Consider the following 13,278-nt stretch of genomic DNA (forward strand, 5'->3'; position numbering starts at 1 on the left):
GGGGCGCCTGGGTGGCTCAGTCAGTTAAGCATCTGCCTTCAGCTCAGGTCATGATCCCAGGGTCCTGGGATCCAGCCCCATGCCAGGCTCTCTGCTCAGTGGGGAGCCTGCTACTCCCCCTGCTTATGCTCTCTCTCTCCAATTAATAAATAAAATCTTAAAAAAAAAAAAAGCTATAGTTCCTCTTTAGAAATATTTGTTTGTTTGCTGCTAATTCTTTCTTTCTTTCTTTTTTTTTAAGCATGCTCCATGCCCACCGTGGAGGCCAGAAATCATGCCCCTGAGATCCAGACTTGAGCCGAGATCAAGAGTCAGACTCTCAACTAACTGAGCCACCCAGACGCCCCTTGTTTGCTGTAATTCTTATAATTTGGAACTACAATGATATACCTTAACTAAAGTTTCAAAATGCCATTCCCTTGAGGTGCCCACACAAAATAAAAAGCAGTGCCTGAGGTGATCCTCTAAAGTTACTACTTGCCTTTTTAGCAAATAGAACTTTAGCTTTTTGGGTATCACAGGGCCCTTTAAGATGCCCATGGCGCCGAGACCCTTTCTCTGGATGACTGAATAAACACATTGTTCCAAAAAGTTAGTGGACTCTTTGAACACCATATATAGACCACAAGTTAACACTCTTATCCAGTTTAGGACTATACTAAGAGTAATAATACAAAAGTCTCTTTAGATACTGACATTGAGAACAAGTAAGGTAGAAAGGAGAGTATCTGCAGTGGACACAAACCCACCCACAGTGGTGTAGTCTGATATCATTACTATTTTTGGTGCCCCCAACTTTAATGGAGCAGAAAAAACAATTGAGGTTAGCAAATGGGGATGTCAAGGATGCATTTAGTTCAGTGGGAAGAGAGTAAATTTCAGCATTTACTAGAGTGGGAGGCTTCATTTTAGTCTCCAAAAGAAGAGAAGAACCATTGTTTAACCCCCCATTAACCCTGAGGCAATCTATCCTTCAATGCAGTTAAAATTACTAGACATTAGAACAGGACCTATACTTACATTTATTTAGGCTATCAATAATGACTAATGGCTGTTTAATATCAGTATTATTAATAAGAGGAAAATTTGGTTAAAAGATACAGTTCAACACTCCTAAACTTTTCATCTTTGTTTAAAGTATCTGGAAGCATTGTAGTTATCTGTAAAATAATAAATCAGTTATTTTATACCCCCAAAGAACCTAAGTATTTCTCATGTAAATTATCACATAAAGATTATTCTAGAAGATTTATGAGTTCTATATACTACGAAGTACATCAAAGAGCCATGGCACCTTTAAAAAATTGTTGCTGCTGAGCTGTTGGTTAGAGTTTCCCTTAATGTACAGCAATAAGCCTCAGTAATTTACACTGGCCCAGGTCAACTTTCTATTTTGATATGTAGTTTGTGGTATGTTTTCAGAGGAAAACAAAAAATAAATTATTATTAAGTCAATACTACTCTGATTCGTATAGCTACAAAGGAAAACCTGTATATATATTTATAAAACCTAATTATTACATAGTTTTGCATTTTGGCTTAGTTCCTATTTTATTGTTTCACCAACAAGACTGCCAACTCTTTAAGCTTTACAGCTAGTCAAGAATTAAATCTGCATTAAATACAGAATTAATGTGTCTTTGGAGTTTAATTTTTTTAAATTAATAGCAAAGTGCAATGTCAGAAGAGTCAATGTACCAAAAAATTGAAACAGAAAATCAAATTTCATTAAAACAATTCCTGTTCGTTTGCTCAGTAGTATATTTTTTACACTCCCTTGCATTTCCCATAATTAAAAAGTTAATTACTGGAATCATATTTTTTGTGGATCTGAGTTTTCAAAGGATGTGATATAAATGCTGTTATTAATACTTTTACAGAACTTTGAGTAACACTAATCTTACATTGATCCTAACAGTAATGTAATGCTATTTTGTACATAATTACATTTAAATGTCTCTATTCTAAATAGAATTTTGAATTTAACTCTATGCTAAATATCCTACTTAAGTATTAAAAATTAAGAACCCTATGGTCTGAATAGTTCATTATAGTCTTTTAAAGCTAGTAGTTAAGAAAAATCTAGTACTGGAGTATAATTTCCTTGAGAGCCAAGTCAATTTCTTTTACCCTCCTACCTTTTGCCCAAGGTAGGCATTCTATAAATATTTATTCAGTGATTTAGTAATCTGCATTGATAAAAATAAATATTTTCTTGGTTTAGTATTTATATTCTCCTAGTTTTCACAAGTTATTAAATACTATAAACAGAGTGTTAAGCTATTATGAACTGTGATACTTTATAAAGAGCACAACTTGGGGGCTACTGTTTTTTCAGTGATCAAATTAGATGAAATAAATAACAGTGCACAAATGTAGCACATTTAACCCACAACAATTTTAAAAATTCAAAATTAGTTAACCGACCTAAACAATTAATTAGAACTCCTTTGTCAAAAGTATACTTAGGAATGGCTCTTGAAAAAACACCGTAATTGGTTAAAATGTGATTTTTTAATTACTGAGTCTTATTAAGAGGCCTTTAATAGTTGAAAATTATCTCTAATAGTCAAAAATTATCTTTTGTTTTTGTTTTTAACTAATTGCACTAGATTTATGTATAAAGCATAGCCTTTAATATCTATTGAAAAGAAACTACAACAAAGAAATCCCCCAAAACTTATTAGACCCTTTAGGGACAAATCATTCAAATCTTGGTCACAAATCATTCAAATCTCAGTCAATTGCAGATTCAGAACATCAACATTACAATTATGTTATTTTGCAGTAGAACAAACTATCTCCTCACGCTTTAAAAGGTTAGTTACCAGTATTCCTTAAGAAGTCACCACCTGAAGAAAGACCTTATCTACGATTAGATACTGTAATCAAAGATCCAAGTTAGCCCACATAAAAAAGTACAGCAGTAGACACACGCCAGAGCAGCAAGTGGGAAAGCATTCTCTTATCTTACTAACAATTCCCTTCTTCTTAAGATCATCTTTAAAGAAATAAAAATTTAAGTTCAATATCTTGTTCAACCAATTCTTTTAAACCGTAACTTAAAAAGCAAAAATTTCTCCAATTAACCGACATAGCAATTCCTCCATTAAGTTACTTCAGCTGTTGTAATTTTATAACCTGACGTGCTTTATTTGAAATTTGGTTTAGTTTTTTTAAGTTTACTTGAATGAGGGAATTTTAAACATTACTATTTCTTGATTAAATAATATGAAAACTGATGATAAGAATCAGAGATACATATAAAATAATAGAAACCGCTAATTATGATGTTCTGGGTTTGCAGTTACTATTAAAAACCATGCTTTCGCATTTTTTTCACATCAAAAAGGTTTTGTCAGTATTTCTCATCAGAACAGTAAACTATACAAATTGAATTTCAACAATTTCCATTGTCACTGGTAATTTTTATAGGAATAATTTCTATTAATGCTTGAAAACTATGAACTACATTTTATTTAGATCATCAAATTAGAGAATAGTGTAAAACTGTTGTACTTCTCTAACATTTTTTTTTTTCCAGGATCCACCTGCTCTATGCTGCCCACTATAGGAAATGCAATATGGTACAGAGAAATGTAAAATTATGCTTTAGGGTTTCTATTAGTGCAATCCCATTAAAAAAAACAACAACAAAAAACTCCCTGGGTACTTGGGGTCTAAGATAGGGTATTCTTGCCAGAGGCACAGACTGATTAGTGATAACTAAATTTATTAAATATAAAGAACATCAGTAGGAACAGACAGTACCAGAGACTGTATCTTGGTAATCCACACGTCAGGAGTAGCAAACGGGTGCGGCAGGGGATGGGGCATGGAACTTAGTGACTGAGGCGTAGCCTGCAGAAAAACGCAGTTTTGCACTATATAGGAAATATGAGCGTCAAAAGCAACCTAAATAAAATGCTTAAAAAAAAAAAAAAACAACCTCATGGAAATACAAATGATTGCTGCCACTGTAAAAAAAAAATTTGAAATACATTATTCCCAAAATGCATATTTAAGTTTTAACAGATGTATCTCCTCTTTTTTTAAACCCATGCATTCCTCTTACAAGCAAATACCCTTAATAGATTTTGCTTTACCTTTTTCTAGTTTTGGAGAAGTTGGACCATGTAGTAATCTGTTAAACATTAAATTTTATGGTTTTTTTTTTTCTTTGTCTAGAGCATATCCAAAGTGTTATGAATTTAAATTCTATTCATCAGATATACTTTAGGACTCCATTTTGAAGATGACAGCTTCTTTTCAGAAAAGGGTTGTTTTTTTCAGAGTCAACTCTCCAGTTACATATCACATCTCAATTTTTTTTAAGGTCATTAAAACGTTAGTATCACACTCCAGGTCTTTACCCTTTGAAATTTGTACTTAAAAGCAAAACACACTATTGTATATGCATGTGTGTACACACAAATACATATTAACAGCAAACAGTGGCTTAAAAGTGGCAACCTCCCCCTGAAAAATAAAAAAAAGTCATCCCTCCACTCCGCCCTTCATATGAAATAAGACAAACAGATTTGCCCACTGCAGAGCAGGATACTAGAAAAGATGTTCTAACGTCTGACCAGAGACACTGGCAACAACACACAACCCTAAATCCCGACTCCGACGACCTAAATTTCAGTGTACATGCCTCCTTCCCACTCCTGCCCCATCAGCACTATCCCGGACCCGGGTGCGGATCGCGACCACCTGGCGGGCCGGGGCTGCCGGAATCCCAGAGTACCGCCGGTTTCCAGTGACACGGCTTCCCACCGCTCCGGCTCCCGGCCGACCGCGAGTTCCCGAAGCTGGGCGTCCGAGGTTCCCAAACCCACGACCCTGATGAGGGGTACCGACGGTGCTGTGGACTCTGGCATGTAAAACTATCGAAAAGTCTCGCTGCACAAGTGGCGCGGCTGAGGCCGCCGCTTTCGTCCCGCGTCGCCCTGTCCCCGTCCCCTTGGAGCGGGTCGGCCCGCTCAGGCGACTCTCCGCGACATCGCGGTCAGCTGCCGGGAGCGCGGAAGGGCAACGAAAGCTACCAAAACGCCGCGGCAAGTCCCCCGAGCAGTCAGCTGAAGCCTTCCCGTCTCCCCTTAGTTACAATTACCCCGGCAGCTTCTGGCGTTTCCTTCCAGAAGATGAAAATAGGTGAAAAAAAAAAAAGCGTGGAGGTAACAGAAGTCGCTGACATTTTCCGTTGAACGAGGTCCCCTTGGCTCCATCTCTTAAGCAGAATCTCCAAACTCGGATGCATCCTCAGCCGAGGTATTCCATGTTGACAGATCTCTCGCCTCCCACAAAATGGGGCCGAGGAGGCGGCCGTTGTCTCCTCTATGGGCGCCGCCATTTTGTGAGGCGGCGGCGGCGCGGCGGCAGCAGCCCGGGGTGTGTGTAATGGTTGAATAGAATGACCCCCTCTAGGGAATCCCCGGCGCTGACAGTTACGTAAGGGGCTGTGAGCAAGTGCGGCGTTTAGGGAATCCGCACAGCCCCGGCCACGCAACTCTGAGGCCCACATCTCCACCACCCCTAAGAGGACCGGTGGGGGAAGGGACGGATGACCTAGTCTCCCTCCTACCCCGCCCCCCCTTGCCGAGGGACCAGACCCGGCTTCTCCACTCCCCCAGCCCGGTCTCCGCCTTTCACTGACTTTCGAGACACTCACTGGCCCTTGGGGTGTCAGGAACTTCCTAGCTACAGCCTCATTCCAACCCCATTTAAGAGACAAACTTTTCTTGGGAAATAAATCCGTTTCTTAGAGTGAGCACCGGAAGCATGCTGGGCTATATTACATAATTTTTTTCACCACCAAATAAATGTTCCCATTGGAACCACTACCTGAAATGATAATCATTCAGACCTTTATAAGCCTGTGACCTTGGGTTACTCGGTGACTTTGCCCATAGTAGCCATCACTAAAATGGGAATAATGATACGCCTCATACACTGTGACGCTTAATTAACATTTGTAGTAAAGGGCCGACTCCAACGCCCTTTGTAAATGCAAACTTAGGTGGGAGTATTTGTTGAGATGATTATTCTCCTCGAGCAGCCTTTTAAAAAATTAACCTTCAGCATATTTTAACCGGGGATGGTATCGGAGACGTCTGAAAGCAAGGAAGAACAAGGTCTTACTCAAGATTTGCTTAAGCGCATCTATCTTTCAGATACCTTAATATAGGAATGAAAGCGTTAATTATTGTCAAAAGTTCCAAAAGATTGGTTCCCAACCAGCTTAATTACTGTTTGCATAACTCAGCATAAAATAATCTAGTCTGATATGTGAAACCAACCAAAAGCAGGATGAATTGAGCATTACTGTATTTCCACAGAACTAGGACAGTTCGCATTGTATTTAATTTACAGTTTGCTAAAGTTAGTCTATGGATAATTCATGGAAAATGTGCTAATCAGGCCCAAAAATACTAGCACAAGGCTCAGAAAAGCCGATTCCTTTAGACCTTAAAAAAAAAAAAAGGCAAGAAATTGACTTTATTCCGATCTGTGAATGATGCGTAGCGTGAGGAGCTGCCCCTCGGAGCTTGCTTTCCCTACCGAGCGCCAGACTGGTTCTGTCGGGCTGGCAGGGACTCCTAGTCGGCCCTTCCAACAGCCGGGCCGGGGACGCGAACATCGCCTCCACCCCTAACCCTGGAACAACCGGTAGTGGCCGTTTCCCCGCGCCGCCCCCCTTTCCGCCGGCTTTGTGTGCGTGTGAAATGTGCGGCACATTGCAGATGAACCCTAAGCCCGGCGAGCCGAGTCTATTGTTCCCCGCGAGGAGCTGCCGGGGCGGTGTGGAGCCAGGCGCAGTGCCGCGGCCGGCCCTCGGGGGTCGCTGTGCGGCGCTGGTGCCCAGCCGTGGCGGCGGCGCTGGCGGCGGCAGAGAGGGAGGCTGGCGGGGAAGGAAGCGGGCGTGCGGCGGGCAGCGGCTCGGCTGCCGCCGGTGCTTTCTGCCCGGGGACGCCCCAGCCGCCGCGGCCGAGGCCGCGCGTGAATGTATGCGAGGGCCCCGCGGAGCTGCGGCCGGAATACACGCTGTCACCCCTCTTTCCACAAACCACCACACAGACCTCCCCCTCCCCACCCCCAGCCCCGCCTGCCCCAGCCCCGCCGCCTCGGCCGCCGAAACTCCCGGGCCTCCGGCCGCCCCGGCCCCTCACCGTCGGCTCGCCTTTCCCCTCGCCCGCTCGCGCGCCCCCGGCAGCAGCACCATGTTGAATCGCGTCCCCAGGCCGAGCCGCCTGGGCCGGCGGCGCTGAGAGGCGGGCGAGAGCCGGGCCGCGGGGAGGGAAGGAAGAGGTGGGGGCCGCGCTCGCCCCGCGGCTTCGCGCGGATCCGGCAGTCGCCTGCCCCTCTAGTTTCGCTCCGATTTCTTTAAACTTTTTTAGAAATTCCCCTCCCTCCTTCCCTCCTCTCCCCCTGGCCTCCTGCTCCCTCCTTCCCCTCCTCCTCCTCCTCCCCCTCCCTCCCTCCCTCCCTGCGCCGCCGCCGCCGCCGCCGCCGCCGCCGCCGCCACCGCCGGCCCATGACTGAGCCCCGCCGCCGCCGGCCGAGGAATGGGCTCCGGGCTCTGGTAGGAAGCGCAGGGAGCGGGGGGCGCTTTTAAAACACCGATCTGGGTTTTTTTAAAGCCTCCTTTGAAAAAATAATGGCAAACTCGACGGGGAAGGCGCCTCCGGACGAGCGGAGAAAGGGACTCGCTTTCCTGGACGAGCTGCGGCAGTTCCACCACAGCAGAGGGTGAGAGCAGAACCGGGGGGGCAGCGCCGGGGCGAGCCGGGGCGAACGGGGCTCTCCCGCCCGGGCCGGGCGCGGGGTCCCGGCTGACAAGTGCGGGGCTTTCTCTCTTCCGCAGGTCGCCTTTTAAAAAAATCCCTGCGGTGGGTGGGAAGGAGCTGGATCTTCACGGTCTCTACACCAGAGTCACTACTTTAGGCGGATTCGCGAAGGTGAGTGGAAGTTTTAATTTGTATTTCCCTCTCGCTGGCCTCTTCCAAAAAGTCTCCTTTGACCCCGGAGTGGGCGCTCGGGGCCGGGGGGGTGGCCCGCGGGGGCAAAAGGCGTTCTTTTCGCTCCCAGCCGGTGGCACGGAGGCGGACGGCGGCGGGGCTGTTTTTGGCCTGGTGGCTCGCGTGCGCGCGGCGGGCGCGGGGCTCGGGCGGGCGGGCGGCCCGGCGCCGGCTCGCGCCCTGCCCGGTGCCCGGCGGGCCCGGCGGGGTCTGAGCGCCGCGGCGGGGAGTGCGGGCGTGCGGGGCGCCCGCCCGAGCCCCGCGCCCGCGCCCGCCCGCCCGCTCGCTCGCTCGCGAGTCAGCTCTGCCGCCGCTGCCGCTCTAGCACAGGCGGAGACACAGAGACACACAGACTCTGAGAGCAGTTTTCGTGCAACTCAAAATTAGCGCGGGCAGGTTTAACATCGATAATCGGCTGCGAAATGATCCCGGCAGCCGGGGGCACAGCCTCGGCCCCGTCGCCCTCGGTTTATACAGCTAACAAAAGAAACCAGGACCTGTCTCCAAATAGCCATCTTAGGCTTCAAGGCTAGGCAGAAGCTGTAGGCCTCAAAGAAGGGCCTATGGAGATGGATAGATCTGGGAGAGGGATCGGAATCGGCCCCGGCCCCGGCCCCCCCAGAACCTGCAGACGTCGCTGTCCGGAACAGTATTGATCCTTTTGAACTTTTTTTTTTTTAGTGTAAACGGACCGCGTTGAGATTTAAAAGGGGGCGACAGAGGGACTTGCGATTGGTTATTGTCCGGGCTTCAAAAACAAAACAAACCCACCACCCCCCTCACGCCCCCCAAACAAAACAAGTGCTATTAAATACTGGGCTCTCGGGTGAAAACACAGTGATTCAAACAGCCCCTGCTTAGTTACTCTTACGGATCGATCTGAAACACCCACTGATGCTTGAGGTATCTACAGATCTCTGTAGAATGGGTATTTATTTCATAGTTAGGTTAGAGTTTTCTTGGATGGTGCACTCTCAGACAAGTGTGGCTGTGTTTTTAACAGGTTTCTGAGAAGAATCAGTGGGGAGAAATTGTTGAAGAGTTCAACTTTCCCAGAAGTTGTTCTAACGCTGCCTTTGCTTTAAAACAGTATTACTTGCGGTGAGTAGTAGTGACTCTTCCACAGTATTTGGAATTGAGGGACTTAAGGGGACGTTTGTTTTTAGGGAAAAAAAGAACCCCCCCAAACAAACCTTGCTCACCAAGCAGTTTCTAAACTTCTGTTCGTTTTTTTCAGTCTGAGAAACATCAAATATCCATAAAGTGGGGTTGTAGGAAGGTGAAAGTTTTCCTCACCTTTTTTAGGATTGTTTACATTTTTCATACAGGATCATCACAGGTGACACCCCACCCCCCATCTTGGTAAACATTCTTTTGTGACATTGTTATTGATTGCTTGATATCCACGGAGGGGCAGAGAGGTGATGCTTAGTAAAAGAGTTAAGATAGTTAATGAAACTTTGTATCCCTTGGGAAATTTTTTACTTCGCTTTGGAAACTCCTTTGCCTTTTTAAATTCTTACTTTAAAATTTTTAAAAAATGAAACCTCTTGTGTGGAATCATGTAACGGAGTGGTTTCTCAGTAGAATGTTTCCACACAGCATAACATGTTGGTGCCTTAGGTGACCAGGATTGTTTTTCAAATAAGTTCTTTGGAATTTTTGAGTGACATAAAAACGTTCAAAAGGATTATTATATATGTAGGAAGATTAAGGATACTGTGAAAGGGAACATTATGATTTGGATTTCCTTTCCTTCTCTCCCTCCTTTTTTGCCTCTATATGGCAAAATAAATTTCTTATTCAGTTGATAGGTCATACAGCTTAGGTAATATATTTTCTGATTAAGCTTTATATTTTCTTTCTGATAATGTTTTCATATTGTAATGTATTACGAGGTCATCTTTTATTTTTAATGCTTCGTTTCTCATAGAGGGTCTTTAGTTGGTGGTGGTGATTTAAAACTAAAATAATGCTCTTCATATTTATTGCTTTTTAATAATGACATAATTAAAGGGATATAAAAAAGGGATAGCCTTTTTTTAGTTAACATGGCTTCTGCATAGTTTGAGTTTGGCATTTATCATTGCTCCAAATGCAATATCCAAATGTAGATATTCTGTGTGAAGTTCAGCTTTCTGAAGTAGGAAATGCAGTAATTGCCCAGGTGTACTTTCTATTGGCTATCTTAGATTGACTTCAGGCTTGAAGCTGAAGAGTTCATAGAACTTTGTGGGTAGTTACTGAGTTACACAGAAGTCTAGAAAATATTAAATATGACTGGTTGTTATCTGTTCTAGTGTGTGCATGATGGCAGTTTGTGTCAGAGTACATTTTTAAATAAAGGTCTAAAACAATAAACAAAGTGAAATTAACCCCCCAAACTGTTGATTTAATAATGTGGTGAGAAGTGGAGAATTTTATATTTATGGTGCTAATTCATTTGCTCATTTCCATTTATAACATTGAGAGGAATATTATTAATACAGGTCTTGGTTTTTTGGTAATCAGTTTGAACTATTTGGATTTTAAACTGTTTAAAACACATCTTAAAGTTATGCCTGATATTTATTGGATTGATTGATTGATATTTAATATCCAGAAGGTACTGAATGATATGAGTGGTTCATGAGAGGTGTGTTATTGTGAAGAATATAGAAACAGGATTTTAGCATATTCAATTAAATGTCTAGAATTCCAGTTTTTTTGCAAGTTACATAGTTTTTCCAGTTATAATTTCTATCCGGAGATCATATCATTCACTGTACTTATAAGTACTATTTTTAAGTATAGAGCTTCAGGTTGTTTGCAACTCTTTACATTGTTCTCGGATCAATTTGAGCTTTATGCTCCTATTAGAAGCTGCTTTTTGAACTATGTCCTTAGCTAAACTTGTTTTTCCTCCATATGTCACTCTCCAGGTTTGTTTTTGTAGGGTTGTAGCTAGGCTACTAGGAAAAAAGTTGAAGCATTTGTTTTGGAAAATAAAGCCATGTGAAGATTTGCATGGCTTGTAAAGAAATACAGGAGAAATATGCTGGTCAAAAATTGGGTACTACCAACCTTGAAAGATTTTTTTTTTTTTTATAGTGGTGTAATATTGCATAATTAGAGGACATGTATTATGCTGGGTTTTACACCTTCCTCTGAAAAATCTTAACTGGCAGACAGGATGCCAAGCTTTCACAGTAATTCTGTTACTTAACCATAAGAGTGCTTCTTTATAGTAAGAAATAGTAATAAAGTGACTTTGTGAGTTCCCTCTTTGATATATCAAATTGAATATCATGGTTTCTGATGAGCAGACAATGCAGTGTGTTTTATAAATCACAGGTAGAATAATTTTTTAAAATAAGAATTGCTTTTCCCTTGACTATTATAAGACTGCTATTACACATATCAGTTCTCATTTACTCTGTAAGTTTAATATTTGCTGACATACTTCTGTAATTTCATGATTAATTGGATGGCTGGCTGTTAGCCTAGTATAGCCAGGATGAAGATCGGTACATCTTCATGATATTACAGACATTTAAATAAAGAAGAGCAAACTAGTGTGCTGGCCATGTATGTATTCTAACATTTCTGTGTTCGTTTTGATACAAACATAGTCTTGAGTGTAGAGACTTGAGTTCAGTGGTCTGTCAGAAAGTTTGCTTGATTGTATCAAGCATACCTTTGTTCAGTTGTAGATTGCGTATAAAAATTTCTCAAAGTTTAAAATTGAAAATGTGATTGATGATTTGTTTAAACACCGGCATTTAATGTTTTAAATGTTCATGCCTACTAGTAATGTGTGAGAGTACTCTATTTAAAAATTGGATATTAATCCTCCATCATGTCCATATATTTTGTTTTCACTTAGTTCCTTTCTTGGCCTGTCCATCTCCATTTTTTCCACAGATGGTAATTACTAGAATATCCCTATCACTATAAAAAGATAGGTAATATTTTCTACATTCTTGTAGTTGGAGAAATTAAAGTGCAAAGTATATCCACGTGCTTTAGGGGCATTTGTTAACTGGACAAAAAAGTTGTATTCCTGACACATGTTCTGTAATATTTAATCAGTCTATTATGAATTTAGTTAGTCACAAATGATTTTAAGAAATTAAAATGTAGTCGGAAGTTACATATGGTTAAATGTATGCCCGATATGAATGCATAGCTATACACAATGTTCTATATTTACTCAGTGAATTTTATTTTATTTTTTCTGTTTTGGCGCAAAGATTGGGGCACAATTTACTACTCTTATTTCCATTAAAAATTTGAAGACTTGGTATGGAGATTTAGGTAAATATTTCAAATACTAAGCTGAAGAATTTTGTTGTAGCTTATATCAGCAGTAGTCAAGGTTAACTTAATTTTTTTGTTATAAAACTTGATTTTTTGGAAAGGAGATGAAATATCTTCGACATTAAAATATATTTATTTATTTATTTTAAGATTTCACTTATTTATTTGACAGAGACACAGAGAGAGAGGGAACACAAGCAGGGGGAGTGGGAGAAGGAGAAGCAGTCTTCCCACTGAGCAAGGAGCCCCGATGTGGGGCTTGATCCCAGGAACCTGGGATCATGACCTGAGCAGAAGGCAGATGCTGAACCACTGAGCCACCCAAGAGCCCCTAAAAAATTTATCGTGCAAAACTATGTATTACTGATTTCCTTATAATGTTAATTTTTTTTTACATGTACCTACCTTTAGAATAGCAACTTTATTGTGGCATTGTATCCACCAGAGTGAATTTTCAGTTGCATTGTGAATTTATTCTATTTTTTCTCCTCTTGCTGAATAAAGTCCTCCCTTAAATTTTACCAATCTAAAGAGTTTACATTTATCACTTAAGTAGAATGAGTACATTCATGTTCTCTAGTTAGTGTACACCATGTAGATTACCTCTTTTAAGAGAAAGCATTTTTATGAATCACTTGATGTTAAGTGAGCGAATGCTTCACAAGTAATAGAAAAGTAAGACACTGACTCTGTGACTTGCTAAATGGATTTGTTCAGCAGACATTGCTTGCTTTATTCAAGGAAGAAAAATAAAAGTAATATGGAGATTGGAAGGACAGCTGTATTTAAATAAATTATTCATATATGCATTTTAAATTTAATATTATAAACTGTATCCTTTCATTCTGAACAAACCTGATTTTGATATCTTCTGATATTCTGTTACATTTTAAAGGGCATGCAGACATGTTGAAAAGAAAGTAGAGAAAGTTGAAAGACTGATCAGGGCTCAGCTATG

At 41.9% G+C, this 13,278-nt stretch overlaps 1 protein-coding gene across 1 annotated transcript in view; it reads left to right on the plus strand.

The window, feature by feature from the left end:
• Positions 1 to 7,516: 7,516 nt before the first annotated feature.
• The window catches only part of ARID2 (AT-rich interaction domain 2), a 176,080-nt gene continuing 170,318 nt past the window's right edge, over positions 7,517 to 13,278 (plus strand). The window contains exons 1-3 of the mRNA XM_046011910.1: positions 7,517 to 7,752; positions 7,868 to 7,961; positions 9,025 to 9,122. Of these exons, the coding sequence (XP_045867866.1) occupies positions 7,661 to 7,752; positions 7,868 to 7,961; positions 9,025 to 9,122 (284 nt within the window). The 5' untranslated portion in view covers positions 7,517 to 7,660. The remainder of the gene's footprint in view (positions 7,753 to 7,867; positions 7,962 to 9,024; positions 9,123 to 13,278) is intronic.

This window comes from Meles meles, chromosome 7, assembly GCF_922984935.1.
Source record: "Meles meles chromosome 7, mMelMel3.1 paternal haplotype, whole genome shotgun sequence".
Classification (NCBI taxonomy): domain Eukaryota; kingdom Metazoa; phylum Chordata; class Mammalia; order Carnivora; family Mustelidae; genus Meles; species Meles meles.